General features: G+C 39.5%; 1 protein-coding gene across 1 annotated transcript in view; it reads left to right on the forward strand.

Annotated features, from left to right (window-relative positions):
• Positions 1-10,936, forward strand: part of LOC101737650 (homeobox protein DBX1) — a 46,589-nt gene extending 35,653 nt beyond the window's left edge. The window contains exon 5 of the mRNA XM_004930771.4: positions 6,718-10,936. Coding sequence (XP_004930828.3) covers positions 6,718-7,065 — 348 coding nt within the window. The 3' untranslated portion in view covers positions 7,066-10,936. The remainder of the gene's footprint in view (positions 1-6,717) is intronic.
• Positions 10,937-16,936: the final 6,000 nt, after the last annotated feature.

The following is a 16,936-nucleotide window of genomic DNA, read 5'->3' on the forward strand; positions in this document are numbered from 1 at the left end:
GAGGCCGGTCATCGCGCGAGGAGGGAGGGCCCTCCGCGACAATACGTCGCCTCCAGCTGACGCGGGCGAGGGACTGTATTTGTAGTGACGTGAAAAATAATTATCGATAATTTAATGTAACGAAAAAAATCTTTGCGATGCCATGTCGTATCATGTGCGTCCAGCTCAAACTTGGGTCGAGCTTCGTGACGCTTCAGGTATCGGAGCTTAAGGCAAATTTAAATACAGAGAACTGTTAGAGCTTATTGAATGAGAGATGCTCCGAAATGGAGCTTGTATAGAAGTAGTAAATTCATGGGTGCTCGTGTTCGAGAACTTGATAGCAATAAAAATAGTACTTTTGTTATTACAGCCCAAAGCTCTCAAAACTTGTGACATCATTTGGGGGTATCCAATAAACGATATGCCAACCATAGATTATACACTAATTAGGAACATATGACGTTGTCTTTTGCGATTGGTGTCATAAAAAGTATTATTATTTGATTTAAAATCGTAAATGCTTCACAATAACTACTGACCGGTCACCGTCCTCGTCGAACCCGTTACTTGAGACGAAGGGTTCGACGATTGAATTAACCCATAGACACAGCCCACTGAGTTTCTCGCCGGATCTTCTCAGTGGGCCGCGTTTCCGATCCGGTGGTAAATTCTGCGAAACACGGCTCTTTCTAAGGCTAGTGTTAGCAACGTCCACAGATTAGAGCACCGTGAGCTTTTTTTTTTTTTTTCCACAGGAGAAAATCGCCGGATCCCCACCCGCGCGGCAGGTGGGGTATGTGGGAGTTGAACCTCACTAAAAACTCCTGCCGCTCACAACCGGCGCCCTACCTCGGACCGGGCCGGAGCCCAGTTGGGACTATTGAAACGGCGGGACAGGGTTGACGCAGAGCACATTACATCCATCCCACCGTCCCACGGACGCCGGACCGGTGGCCGCCAGCGACACGACCACCGGTTCCCTCGTTCAGCGGGCCGAGAGCCCGCTTTGATGGCGCCGCGTTACACCTTCCCCCAGAGCGGTCGGGGGAACGCGGTCTGCCATCACCCGGCTTCCTATTGCGGGTGAGCGTGCAAGCACGCCACCCCACGTCTGGGTCTCTCCCCGCACAAAACGGGTGGGACCCCTAGCTCTTAGGGGGCCAGGTCACGGATACGACCCCGGTCCCGACCCCCTGCTCGGCGGCGGCGGGTTTCTGCGTAGTGAGGAGAAGAGCACCGTGAGCTTACCTACATGTTAGGGCGAAGCTGAAATAGCCTCTCAAGGCTATCAGCATAGGTAGGAAAAAATAAATAAATAAAATAACTACTGATGTTTCGAACTACGAGCTACGAGTGCCTATCTTTAGATTGTTTTGCGTTTGAGTTCGCTTCTTGAAATAAGAACATTGTTTTGTGCAATTGATTTAGGCTTAAGCTAATTAAGATGAGAAATATACAGTGGACGTCGTCGTGGCCTAAAAGATGAGACGGCCGGTGCGTTCGTGTCGAGCGACACGACGGTGTTGGGGTTCGAATCCTGCAGGCGGGTACCGATTTCTCTAATGAAATACGTACTTAACAAATGTTTGCGAGTGAGTTGACTGACACTTTTTTTATTGCATAAGTGGGTGGACGAGCTCACAGCCCACCTGGTGTTAAGTGGTTACCGGAGCCCATAGATATCTACAACGTAAGTGCCTTCACCCACCTTGATATATGAGTTCTAAGGTCTCAATATAGTTACAACGGCAGCCTCACCCTTCAAAGCGAAACGCATTACTGCTTCACGGCAGAAATATGCAGGGCGGTGGTAGTTTCCCCTACGTTAATGTAGCCCAAGGTGTAAAAAAAATACCTAAAATATTCTTTACATCGCGTGCCCTGCGAAAACTATTGATGAAAGAATAAAATAATGTAATACGACTTTGTAGAACACATTATTGATTACGAAAAGTGTCGCGACAGCATATTATTATGTCTAACTATTATAGATATGCCACAAAAAGTGTTCTTTTAGTTAAGAAAATAAAACAACGTCAAATATCGTTGAAATTTTTGTTAGACTCGAGCGGAGCCGGAGCGGGCCGCTAGTTAAAGATATAGTAGATATCAGAATTCGCAGCGAAACTAAAGCAATTATCTGTTGAGAATGATTAATAAAGAAATTATAAGATTAGAACGAATGAAGTGGGTAAGTCGTCATTTGGATGGAGGCGGCCGCGTCCGTCGCGAGCAGATGTCGCCCGCGTGACGCGCGCTAGTTACGCGCTCGGGACGCACTAGTGACGTACCAATATCGTGATATCGATAAACGACCATAGTAACTGTGGGCTTATTATGTGTGGTGGTGTGTATTGTCCTCCGGGAACCTCGTCGGAGCGCTCAATAAAACAATAAGTATATTTACACGTTTATTCGTGCGACCGCGGTGAATCGCCGCACATTAACCACTGGTCCACATTTTTTTTTCTATTGCTTAGATGGGTGGGCGAACTCACGGCCCACCTGGTGTTAAGAGGTTACTGGAGCCCATGGACATCTACAACGTAAATACGCCACCCATCTTGAGGTATAAGTTCTAAGGTCTCAGTATAGTTACAACGGCTACCACACCCTTCAAACCGAAGCTCATTATTGCTTCACGGCAGAAATAGGCAGGGCGGTGGTACCTACCAGCGCGGACTCACAAGAGGTCCTACCACCAGTAATTACGCAAATTATAATTTTGCGCGTTTGATTTTTGCGGGCGGTATTTTGATGAAACTTTACAATAATATAGCTTACATATTAGAATAACAAATAGGCTATGATTTATAAAGATATAGTTTGTATATATCACCAAAAATATGACGATAAGCGTCAAGTAAGCAGGAAAGAAAAAATTACCATCTTATTTTCATAATCATGTGTGTCCTACAATTGTAAGGGACATTGTGTACTTCGCACATTTGTCCTGATTAGTTGTACGCGCATGGGTTATGTTACAAACCATTTTTTTTAATTTATGTTATTTATTATGTATCTTTTCTTTTTTAGATTGTAATGTGTATTGTGTGCCTTTATAATACATAAACCTCTTACAAACTTTCAGGTTTTTAATATTAGTAATAATTAGGATAAAACTCGACTTCCAAACTATCGACTTAGTGGTGCATCACTTCAAGAGATGGCTCCCCTCGGAATTAATTACTTTTTGACATATTCAGTTTTATTACAATTTATAAACGGGATAAAGAGACACAGCGCGGACCGATTACACGCAGGGGTGAGTTAGGGGTGGGGGTGCAAGTCTTACTATAGATAAAGTCTAGACGTAAAATAGTTTTTTATTTACTGAAATCTAGGAATGGACGCTTCGCTCTCCCGCCATGAACAAACATAACCAAAACGTGTGATTAAAAAAATTTAACTACATATACATATGTATATAATATCGAGGGGTCAAAGGATATTTGGGTTAAACGACATTTTTGCGATATTACAGGAGAATCATTTAGAGTTTAAGCATTTGGAAAAAATATCATAACAAAAAAATCTTTAGCTGTTTGAATGGAGCAAAGTTAATTGAAGTAGGTTATAAACAAAAATCCGCATTGGGATTGGTATTGGGATTATGTCGTACCAACAGTACCGCAGTGTTCATAGGTCAAGATACTATTTATTGCCAATTCACTAAATTTGAATGCATAGACAACCTAAAAATCCATAGACACAGCCCACTGAGTATTTCGCCTATTCTTGTGGGTCGCGATTCCGATCCGGTGGTAGATTCAGCGAAGCACTGCTCTACTTAGGGCTAGTGTTTTTTTTATTGCTTAGATAGGTGAACGAGCTCACAGCCCACCTGGTGTTAAGTGGTTACTGGAGCCTATAGACATCTATCAACGTAAATGCGCCACCCACCTTAAGTTGTAAGGTCTCAGTATAGTTACAACGGCTGCCCCGCCCTTCAAACAGAAACGCATTACTGCTTCACGGCAGAAATAGGCTGGACGGTGGTACCTACCCGTGCGGACTCACAAGAAGTCCTACCAACAGTAAAACAGTTGTACTGTTAGCAAATTCTCTCAGCTTGAGCACGTGGGCTTACCTACCGGGCGTAACTGGAATAGCTCCTTAGTCTACCAGTAAATAGGTAAGGAAAAAAAAAAAACCTAAATAAATAAATAAAAATATTCGTGTGACGGTCTCGTCATTTAAATACTGTAATAAATAATGCCTTTATGTGAAAAATAACTCTGACTTTGTATAAGCGCTGTGCTAAATAAAACAAATTCAATTTCTATCTTGTAAACGTGTGTTTTTTATTTTAGATTCAAAGTAGACTGACGCGTTTGAAGATAAATAGTATACGGTCTTACAACAATGATATTACAACCGCGTACTTTGCAAATACATTTCGGAAGGGTTTACGTTGCTTTATTGTTAGCGACGTTGTTTGCACAACACGAATATGTTAATAAAAGAACATTTCTATTTGCTTTCACTGCACTATGCAGATATTATGGCGGTCCCGCCAAAAACTGTCACCGGTGACAGTGACGTACCGAGATTCGATATTCAAAAAATGCAAATAAAAACCACGAAAGAGTTCAGAATTCGTAAATAAATAAAAAAGTACAAAAAAAATAATGAATGCAAATATTTGAAATTGGAACGGCGCGAATGTAAACATGGCGGACGTTTGAATATTCATTCGTTGTATGAATATTTCGGGAATTCGATATCGGACGCGGCGAGTTCAGATTCATTGGAATTTATTTATTCTACAAACTGAATGTTCAATTGCGTATATAATGGTGAATTATAAGGTGAAATCTAGTGGATTTTTACTTTTTAAATCTTAATTTTAAAGAACCACTCCGTAAAATCGTAATCTCAATCGATGACTGTCATTGACATTGATTTTCTTTTAAAACAAATCTAGTGTGCCTTCAAACTAAAAAAATACCAATCTTACCACTTACATATTTGGTTTAAGCGACCATATTTGGTTAAATTAATATAATTTCGACTAAAGTAGTTAATTAGAGTAGTAGAGAGGAGATGGATGTGACTAGGAGATGTATGGAAATGGTAGTGCAAGGTAGAGGGGGAAGAGGTCGACCGAAGAAGACATGGATGAAGTGTGTGAATGACGATATGAGAGAGAGAGGAGTGAGTGTTGAGATGATGGCTGATAGAAGAGAGTGGAAGAGAAAAATTCCCTGTGCCGGCCCCACCTAGTGGGATAAGGACAAAGATAAAGAAGAGACTAAAGTAGTTAATTATTGATAATTTCAAAAACTTACTTTGTACAAAATAATGCAGTAAATATAACCTTAAAGAATTATTACAAGAAAACGTGTACCTAGTGATTTTAGTTCGCAAACTGTGAAGGGTAGGATTATTGATTTATTAACATTTAATTTTATGAAAAAGTATCTGTAAAACCTACTCTATTTGAAAACTTACCCTGTTGCTATAAATATTTATATAGTTTAACTATATATTTATATTATAGTTATTTTACAACCGGCCTTACACTTCAGACCGATGCGGCATTAGCCTTATTACTGGCGCATTCCGTCAATACATTATTAGCAGAGTTTGTTAATACCAATAGTTGTAATGTGAGATCGTAAAAGGAAAAAAAAGCGCGCCAAAACCCAAACGTCACGCGTATTGTTTTCTAAATAACGCTAAAGAGACTAAGGAGTCCGGAGCGCGTACAGCCACGCCTCGCGCCATCAATAATCGCACGTCAAACGCACAATGCGACGCGCGAAAAAAATATATTATCGTGTTCGAATTAGTCTGTTAATGTCTTTTTATGTTCTGTTTTTTAACGATTTTCACTTATTTCTCGGGTGCGGGACGAAATCTATTGTTGCTCACGATCATGGATTTATTTTGTACGTATGTGATTATTTTTTATATTTGATCAGGATCAGAGGAACTACGTTAAACATATTTTAGACGATGCATTGAGAGATGTGTGAATCTATATTTGTTAATATTAATGAGTTTCAGTTTGTCAGTTTTTTATGGGTCCCGTGTAAATAATCGTGAGGTTGAAGCGCAGGAAATAAGTCATTGTTATAGTTTTAAAACATATCCTTTGTCTAGACCAACGGCTCTCAACCACCGTGACGCGAAATTTACAAACACGATATTGTTACCTATCTTAGGTTTTTTTGATTTTTTTTATTGCATATATGGATGAACGAGCTCACACCCCACCTGGTGTTAAGTGGTTACTGAAGCCCGTAAACAAATACAACGTAGTTGCCGTTGTAGATGCAGTGCTTGAGATATAAGTTCTAAGGTCTCAGTATAGTTACAATGGCTGCCCCACCCTTCAAATCAAAACGCATTACTGCTTCACGGCAGAAATAGACAGGATAGTGGTACCTATAATGCGGACTAACAAGATGTCCTACCACCAGCTAAATCCCGTGACCCGCGTGACCGGTGCATCTCTGAGGATACTGGGTAAAACTAGAACTGTCTACTAGATGTTAATTATACAATTGCGCTTAATGAATTTTGCATATAAGTAATTAAAGCTGTCGTGAATTGAAAAGAAAATTAGTTACATATAAAATAATTAATTAGAATAATTTCGTGGCTGAAAAGTTGAGAGCCACTGGTCTGGGAGGATGGTCCCCAAATTCGTTAACATGCACATCACAAAAAATAGTGTGCTCCAACAAGACTTGTTCGATCTTAATAATAGCTACAATTTTGTTGCAGGTCAAAATCTGGTTCCAAAACCGACGCATGAAATGGCGGAACTCGAAAGAGCGGGAACTGCTCGCGTCCGGCGGCTCCCGGGAACAAACTTTGCCCAACAAGAACAATCCCCACCCCGACCTGTCGGACGCGGAGGCTGACAAACAGAAGCTGTCTCCTCTATCGCCTATAAACGACGAGCAAAACGAAGAGAAGTCGAAAGTATACCCGACCACATCCGAGTTTCAGGGATACGAAGCCAAGATGAGCGCCGGAGTGCTATTCGCGCGGGAGTTTCCCAATATCGAGGACGCGGAGGAGTTCGACAGCGACGCCAGCGCCTCCGACGAGGAAATTAACGTGACCTGACTTGTTTCGGTACATATATAAACCCTTATCGGGATTTTTCGTTTCGTAATGTTGGCTAAGCACAACCATTTTGGCTCGTCGAGACAAAGCCGCTGCTAGCACCAGCCGACAAGGAATAGTTTTTATGATCTCCGAATGCACAGGATTTTTCGTTTCGTAATGTTGGCTAAACGCAGTCATATTGGCCGGTAGCAATACCTGCACAAAGCCGCTGCTAGCACCAGCCGACAAGAAATAGTTTTCACGATCTCCGAATGAACGGGATTTTTCGTTTCGTCATCTTGGCTAAGCATGGCCATTTTGACCCATCGTGATACCTGCACAAAGGCGCTGTTAGCACCAGCCGGCATAGAATAGCTTTTATGATCTCAGAATGCCAATTGCTTCGGTTACATAGCGAAGCTTAACGTAAAGTTGTTTTCGGTAACTGACTCCAAGGTGGTATCCACTGTATGTAATATAATTAATAATAATTATTATAATAATTACAACGAAATCGTTCACAATGACAACAATAAAGTTAAATCTAGCAACGTGTCTATTAGTAAACCGATGGATGACAGGTAGACTAAATCACAGATACTTAAAAACACTGAAGTAAGAAACCTAATAGGTCTATGCTTAAAAATCAAAGGTTAATGTTACATCTGTTAATTTCTGTATTCTGTGAAGTATCAAGTTAGTGCGCCCTTGTGTGATGGTACGCCGATGATGCAGGACAAAAATTGGGAATGTATTTACTTGGAACCTTTTATTTGATTCTTAAATATTCAGGAAATTTGGGTTCAGTCCTTACAGTGCGCTCTGTTGGGAATTTACCATCGCACCGGAATGTATACTTCTGTATGTTCTGTATATTCAGTTCATCTATACTACCTGGAGCCACTACGTTCATCCACAGTGCGTTTCCAGAGACCTGTTTTGCCACGTACCGTCCGGCTTTGGAATGAGCTCCCCTCCACGGTATTTCCCGAGCGCTATGGCATGTCTTTCTTCAAACGAGGCTTGTGGAGAGTATTAAGCGGTAGGCAGCGGCTTGGCTCTGCCCCTGGCATTGCTCATATCCATGCTCGTTTACCTACAAGGCCAATAAAACAAACAAAAATGCATGAAATGTTAATGATTGATTTCACTGCCGTTCTCTCGCGAGGTACTTTGTCTTGTATCTGACTTATGCCTTCATAGGGCCCTGAAATATTTATTTTATTTATTTATTGCTTAGATGGGTGGACGAGCTCACAGCTCACCTGGTGTTAAGTAGTTACTGGAAGCCATTGACATCTACAACGTAAATGCCGCCACCCACTTTGAGATATGAGTTCTAAGGTCTCGGTATAGTGACAACGGCTGCCCCGCCCTTCAAACCGAAACGCATTACTACTTCACGGCAGAAATAGGCAAGGTGGTGGTACCTACCCGTCCGGACTCACAAGAGGTCCTACCACCAGTAAACCTAGAAAGGCTACAACTGGGAATAGAAGTGGTTGGTGGACCGGGAGACTGCAACTAGAAACGCCAATAGGACCAATATAGGTGTGGAAGGCTTAAAGGACGAAGGGAAGATCTTCCACCGGGCGGGTGATATAGCTCGGTAGACCAACGATACCAATGTTGTCATTCGGAACTTGTATATATGTACGCTTATCTTGAAAACATCGTAAGCGAGATTCAGGCATCTGTCAAATATCTTGCGTTGTTTGATAGCCACATAGGTATAGGTGGAGAGAAATAATGAGCGAACTACAGTAAAATCAGTATGAAATAAAATGTTACATAATCTCTCGTGCCAATGATAATTGAACAAAACCCTCACACACGCATACATTAATATTATATATTACATAGGATTTCAAGAAAAATATAAATGATATTTATTATTCGGGCGCGCTATTAGTGGGTCGTGGTGTAAATACAAATTTTAGGATAACACATTATCTGTATATATATGTTCCGATGTAATCTAGGATGTAAGCGCATAGGCAAAGCTATCACGGTCTCGACACCAGAGCCATAAAGACGGATGTATGTATTGGATATATGTTTATTCTCACGGATTCGTGTAATATTTATTCGGTTTGTTCTTAGGGTCTGTTGGCGCCGTTGCGATGAGATGTTGGGTGCAAGGCTTATACGAATAAAAGTGGACTGTATTTAAAGCTGGTTTATTAATCGGATCAAAGTTAATACAGTTTTACAGGACCGACAATGATTGTGTGTTTTTCGTTGATGCACGTCGTTTTATTCTTTCCCTCCACGCCTCTCTCCCGCTTCCGCCGCGGTGAGGAAAATAGGGTTGCTATGTTTCGAACATGCTCCCCGGGTTGAAGAACTTCAAATATTGACTGGTAGCGGGCATATGTTGTTGTAAGCGCGTCGTATAAGACCTTTCTTGGCCACACGTGGAACTCCATCTCGTCCAGGACAAAGACGAACAATGCGTCCGAGCAGCCACATAAGAGGTGGTAGTCCCTTCTCCTTGAACTTTTAAGGTACATTTTTAGATGAATTGCAGAACTCGTTATACAGTGCAAAGTATAAATTAGTTACTATCAAAATAGATAGATTCTATAGATTAAAATCTGAAATGTTTAATGTGAGAACTACAAAATCACACCCGACTTTATGGTTCCGCTATCGAAAACTGTTTTCGATAAAACGTATTTAATTGTATTATTTTATGTGTAATTGAAATTATATTTGTAATGTGTAAATAATCGGTTATCTTATAATTCAACTAGTCTAGGTTAATTTGGTGTAAGCGACATTTTTGCAACTTTACAGGCGAGTCATTTAGAGGTTAAAATTTGGAAAAAATATCATAACAAAAAAAAATTCTTCAGCAATTTTAATGAAGTAAACTTAATTGAAGTTCAATTAAAAACATCGAACGGTCGATGTTTATACCAAATAAAACAACACATCCTTTAATTACAAAGATAAATGTCGCGGGTTAAGCGAATAATAAACCAAATCGCATTTCACCTCTCCATATGTACTTTAGAATAATATTGACTCTGTTGAAGACAAGGTCCCAGCTAAAGTTCGCCGTCGTCGGCCTAAAGGATATGAGAGCCGGTGCTTTCGTATGTATTTTTTTTAAGCCTACCTAAGCTGATAGTCTACACCTTAACTAGTAGGTGAGCTCACGGGGCTCAAACCTGACGTTGTTGCTAACACGGACCCTAGCCTTGCTTCTACCACCGGATCGGAAACGCGACCCGCTGAGAAGGTCTGGCGAGAAACTCAGTGGGGTGTGTCTGTGGGCTAATTCGCTCGCCGAGCCCTACGTCGCAAGCGACGGTTTCGACGAGGACGATGACCAGTGCTTGGGGTCTTTCGTATCGATCAATGCGACTGTGTCGGTCTTCGAATTCCGGAAGCAAGAACCAATTTCTATGATCACATTTTCATGAAACTGAATTTTTAAGGTTTAAGGAGATTCCTCAATAAAGGGCAGTGCTAATCTCTGTTTAATAAGAATAAAAAATAATTAAATAATAATTGTAAATACAAAATTTAGGTAAATTTATAGATTTGTTTTGCACTAAATTGTTAATTGTAAGTTTAATTGAAGATAAGTTGTGACGGAAAGTCATCAAAAGACTTGAGTCTAATGGTAAGGGATGATTTGGAGGTTCTACTGTCCTGACAGAGTATGTAAAGCTCTCTGAAGCAGGAGAATAGAATAACCCTTATTTCATCACAGATGGGACCTCACCGTCATGTCTCAAGGTGGGGAGCTTCTTGTGGTATCAGGAACTCACCCATGCCAATAAAATGTAAATGCTAATAAAAAAATTATGTATTGTATGCTCAGTCTAATTGTGTCAAAATGTAAATTATGTATGTGAAAATAAATTATTAAATCCAATGCGCTGTTTCAGTACCTACTTCGTGTCTTCTCGTGCACACACAGATACACACCGACCTACATCTAGCCTCTAGTCCTACACTACACTACTACAGACACAGTCCTCTGCAGCTCTGTACTGATCCCGAGCTCTCCTCGAGCACAGACAGACACAGAGCCGACCTACATCTAGCCTCTAGTCCTACACTACACTACTACAGACACAGTCCTCTGCAGCTCTGTACTGATCCCGAGCTCTCCTCGAGCACACACAGACACAGAGCCGACCTACATCTAGCCTCTAGTCCTACACTACACTACACTACTACAGACACAGTCCTCTGCAGCTCTGTACTGATCCCGAGCTCTCCTCGTGCACACACAGACACAGAGCCGACCTACATCTAGCCTCTAGTCCTACACTACACTACTACAGACACAGTCCTCTGCAGCTCTGTACTGATCCCGAGCTTTCCTCGTGCACACACAGACACAGATCCGACCTACATTTAGCAAAGAGTTCTATACTAAACTAGTATATATTAGTGATGTGCTCCACACACGATCGGAGAGCAACAGATGTCACTTCACTATTGCGCACCGAAAGATGCAATTAACAGTAATGCGCGAGTGCTGGTGACGGCAGCACGTGCTGGCCGGGCGGGGCACGTGCCGTCTGCGTGCCATCGATCCGCCCTGTGCCGTCAGTGTTTACATGTGCAGGCTTGGCTTACCGCACAGATCAACCGAGATAATACAATTAGGGATCGCTAATCTGCTTAAAGCAATGCTGTTGATTTTCTTGGCTTAAACCAGACATGTCATGAATAATGTTTTGAGGTAATAGTTTGCCGATAACAAGTGCTTTTAGGTACCTCAAGCACGTAGAGCCCCTTTGGCTCAGCTATTCGTTCTGTGAATTTTGTATAACCCCTCGAAGTAACTAGAATAAGCAGGAGAATTTTGTAGGCAGCGGCTTGGCTCTGCCCTTGGCATTGCTGAAGTCCATGGGCGACGGTAAACACTCACCATCAGGTGGGCCGTGTGCTCGTCTGCCTACAAGGACAATAAAAATTAAAAAAAAGAATATGTGGGGAAAAAGGTCGATCATTACTTTATGGAGCATAGAGCGAAACAAGCAACTCTTTATTGTATCCGGGGTAAATGCAACTACACAGATATTTTCTGTTAACGCGACCGAAGTCAGGGACACGTTTGATTAATTTAAATTATTGTAAATAAATTTATGTAAAATATTCTAAATAAATTGATTGATTAATAAAGGTTAAGTAGCCGTACTCTTTAAAATTAACATTATTATTTAATTTTATTGACATTATTAATAGGGAGTCCAACACTCATATAAATAATAGCCTATCCATTAAGTAGATGTATTTTCTACTTGGATACCATGTTTCAAGTCAATCGGATGCATAGTTTAGTAGTTATAACGGAGCATCCTTAAAAACCACTGTAGATTTATATATTATAATAGTATAGATATAGATTATATTATGAATTACTAGCTGACCAGGCAAACGTTGTTTTGCCATTTACAATATTTCTAGGATCTTTTTTTTGGTGGACCGCCCTTAGCCTTTAGGGGTATGAAAAATAGATCTTTACCGATTCTCAGACCTACCCGATGTGCACACAAAATTTCATGAGAATCGGTTCAGTAATTTCGGAGGAGTTTTGCAACAAACACCGCGACACGAGAATTTTATATATTAAAAGATTAGTAGCAGTTAAAGTAATTAGTAAGTAATAGTGTACTAAGCCAGTACATACGTCCAGCCTACAACTGCGTACATCCTAAACCAACGATAACTTATAATCAGACAGCCGCTTCATACGTTTTTAATAATACACTAGATGATGTCTTTAAAGCGGTTAGTTGCCCTCAATTAAGAAAAATAGTATTATTATTCGCCAATAGATGTCGGGAAGAGTTGATTATTGAAAACACGAATAAAACAACATTTTCTGAAAATAAATCGTAGCTAGATCGATTTATCGCCCACGAAATCGCCTGTATACTAAATTTTATGAAAATCGTTGGAGCCGTTTCCGACATTCAGATTATATAATTAATTATATACAAGAATTGCTCGTTTAAAGGTATAAGATTTAAAAAAAACGATCAAGACTATGTAATAACTCGAGAATTACATATATCGTACTTCGAACGCGATTACGTAAGCTCAAAGTTCGAGTATTAAAGCTCTAACCCCAACTTAAAGCTCAGATAAAAAGGGTGATTCGGATCCGTTCATTGTTTGCCTGTCAGAGACATGAACTTATCGTTAGCTTTGATGTCGCCTACGCTTTAAATTCTTAATAAGAACTGTAAGAAACCATGAGTTTGTTCTCCGAGTTATTATAGTAATTACTGGTGTTAGGACCTCTTGTGAGTCCGGACGGGTAGGTACCACCACCCTGCCTATTTCTGCCGTGAAGCAGTACTTCGTTTCGGTTTGAAAGGTGGGGCAGCCGTTGTAACTATACTTGAGACCTTAGAACTTATATCTCAAGGTGGGCGGCGTATTTACGTTGTAGATGTCTATGGGCTCCGGTAACCATTTAGCATCAGGTGGGCTGTGAGCTCGTCCACCCATTTAAGCAATAAAAAAAATTGTTTAATAGTTTTAGTTTATGCTTTCCATCGATCGTAGGTCGTATGCTTTCGATATGCGTTTTTTTATGAATTTTACAACAAATATGCTGTTTGTAATTTTAAAATTCGAATTAGGATTGCAGTAGATTTCGCGTCTGCTATTACGATGATAAATAATTAATCTTTTCACGGCAAATAAATATCGTAAAATTGAGTGCGGTCCGTGCGCCCTTAGAGCGTTGTGAATCGGAGAGTGACGTCACGTGACGTCACATGTGGAACGAACCATATGTCTGGACTCATACGCCGATGTGGAACCAATCTTCGACGGCAACTCTGTGATTTACTTACTTTGTACTTATTGTTAAGCTAGCAAACATCCTGTCTACTTCGGTCGATTTAAATTCGTTTGCCGATTTAAATTTGTTGATTTTGAAAATTTCAACAGTTCTGGGTTTTTTTTGTTGTTTACATAATTGATGTATCCATCGACCAAGTGAAGGGAACGGTTACGGTGATCACACAGTCAAAATTATTATAACGAAGATTGAAGCCATCTTTTGACATAATAATATAACGTTCGCGCCAAAATGTTTTGTTTTAAATGACATTTGGGTTTTTTGGCGGCAACGCGAGGACTGAAGTTGTGTGATTTGTTTTATTTTGTCTATTTTATGTTTGTTCAGGCTTAAATGTGTAATTATGGTGGTTTATTAAACTGATAAAATGTCTGTGAAAGTGCACAAATGTGGGAAAATGAAACATAGCCGCTGGACGTAACTTCTTGGGATCCTCCAAACAGTCCACTGAAAGAATCTCAGTAAATGACCACCATTTTACTAAGATTATATTTCATACCATACCATCTCATTTCATTTAATTTCACCCCATGTCATTGTTCATAAAAATATGAATATAAATTAAAATAAGACATGACCTAAAGGTCATAGATACCAAGTCATAAAATCCCTTAAAAAAAAAGTTATCTAATAGCGGGAAATTAGAAACTTTTGGCGGGAACGCAGGAAATTGAGTGAGTATTATGCACATTGATTGTTTGTTAATCGTTCAACATCTGTGAAAGTCCACCAGTGTGTGAAAATGAAACAAAGACGCTGGACGTGCCTTCTCGGGTTCCTCCAAACAGTTTAACTACTAGATTCTTATCAGTAAATAACCATCAATATACCGAGATTCAACTTCATCGCATCTCATCGCATTTTATTTAATTTCATCCTAATTAATTACAGTCTCAATTAAATCAATGTCATTCTATTTTATTCATTTTATACACCAAAATTTATAACAACTATTATATTACTAAACTTTTCCGTTGTATCTTTGTGTTATATCTATATTCATCTCTTAGTTAGTAAAATACACTTTTACATTTTTTAATAATATACGAACATTATTTTAGTGAACAAATAAAATTAATTTTATCAAAGAAGAAAATAAGCCTTGACCTTTTGATAATAACAGAACTATTCTATTGAAACTTAATATCTCAAGGTACATTTGTCTTTCTACAATTCAGACAACAAGACGTTTGTAAAATACTCTCCGGCATTTTCCATACGCGGCTTGTAAATTTTGAATGCACACTTTCGAATCAATCAATTATCTCCTGGATGTGCCCGGTCTTCACTTTCCCTGGACTTCGGTCAATCGTATCCTAAACACGACAATGTATCGACCGCTTCCATTAGTAAGTCGATACTGTTCTTGAGTGCCGCAAATATTTGCAGTCTCGTTCGCAATTTAGCGACGTGTGTGCTTGACGCATTAATAGATAAATAACAAATCTTTTTTTTTAGTCATCAATGTTTCTTTTAAGTTCAAACAGGTAACCGGGGCCCTGAAACTGCGATACTCTAAGACAAATATTTTTTTGTATGGGAACTAGCGACATCTTGTAGCGGATGCCCCTAAACTTATACGTTGTTGAAGTTAAGGCATTTAATTTTTGTATAATTAGTTATTTTGTATTATATTTATTATGTTAATATTTTATTATTAATTTTTTATTTTCTTTGTTTAGACAAAGAAAATAAAAAATTGATAAATCATACAAGTCTTTATTTCTTATAGACAAATTGATTCAATTTTCATGAAAAAATGATTTTATTGTAAAAAAAAAGCGTGGGGTGCATGGTATCAGTAGTTATAAAAGAGTTATTTTGATAATATCCTGAAAAGCACCCCACGCTTTTTTTACAATAAAATCGTTTTTTACACTATTTTTAATTCAAATTTATTAAAATTAATTTTCTATTTTTTTAGTTGGTTTTTCTATAAAAGCGTATTTTTTTGTTTTTTTAAGCTATTCTTTATTTTTAAGTGACAATCTCGTTTATTGCAATAACATTCTTTAGAGGCGAATCCGAAATGTATTTGCCGATAACATTCGCGCCCCGCCGCCCCACTGAGAGCTCGAACACACAGCACTGAACATAACGTGGCCAACATGCAGTACAGATATCATGTTTTCACAAATTGTCAGTGTAACACGACACGGAACGTACCGAACGGACGGACTCAGGACACCACGTGGGTCCCAAAGCTACTTCACGAAGGCACCACATTTTTAAACGGGTTTTATGACGTGACTAGCTTTAGCCCGCGATTCGCTAAATTTTAACCCCACTTCATTTACGTACAAAGTGAAAATATTTTTTAATTATAGAATGTTATGGAGCTTTTTAAGCCCCTATTTTGAAACATTCTTTATTGGTGCTCCACTTGAATTGGCCTTACCGTGATTTTATATAGCCTATAGTCTTCCTCAACAAATGAACTATCTAACACTGAAATAATTTTTCAAATCGGATCAGTAGTTCCTGAGATTAGCGCGTTCAAACAAACAAACTTCAGCTTTATAATATTAGCATAGATAACGTCTAAAAAATTGAAGACCACCGGCTGCACACGCGAAAAAGTGTCACGTTCCGTCTGAGCCTGGGCGTGCAAGCGAGAGCGCAGAATAAGCGATAGAGATCGGCCCAAGCGTTGGCTTGTGACACGTTTATCTCTCATCTCGTGCGACGTCAGTAGCAGTTCCAATAGTTCTGCTACTAACATTATCACGTAAACCTATAATTCGTAACTTTACAGACAACCATTTTTTTGCTATTGTTAACGCAGTCAAATGCACATACAGCTTGTAACGGCGTTAGCAATACCACAGGCATAGCCAAGTCGCTACCTAATCATGAGCACTCTCCGCAAACCTCGTTTGAAGTAGCATCTGAACAATGTTTATCTATTCTCAATTTGACCACAAACTTTAATAATAAGCAAAAGAGTATGTATGCGTCAGTGTCAAATACATGGTAGTGTATGTCATGTTTTTTTATTGACATATTATACTTTTAATGCATAATTTAAAAAAAAAAATTGCATTC

This window comes from Bombyx mori, chromosome 23 (assembly GCF_030269925.1).
Source record: "Bombyx mori chromosome 23, ASM3026992v2".
Lineage (NCBI taxonomy): Eukaryota > Metazoa > Arthropoda > Insecta > Lepidoptera > Bombycidae > Bombyx > Bombyx mori.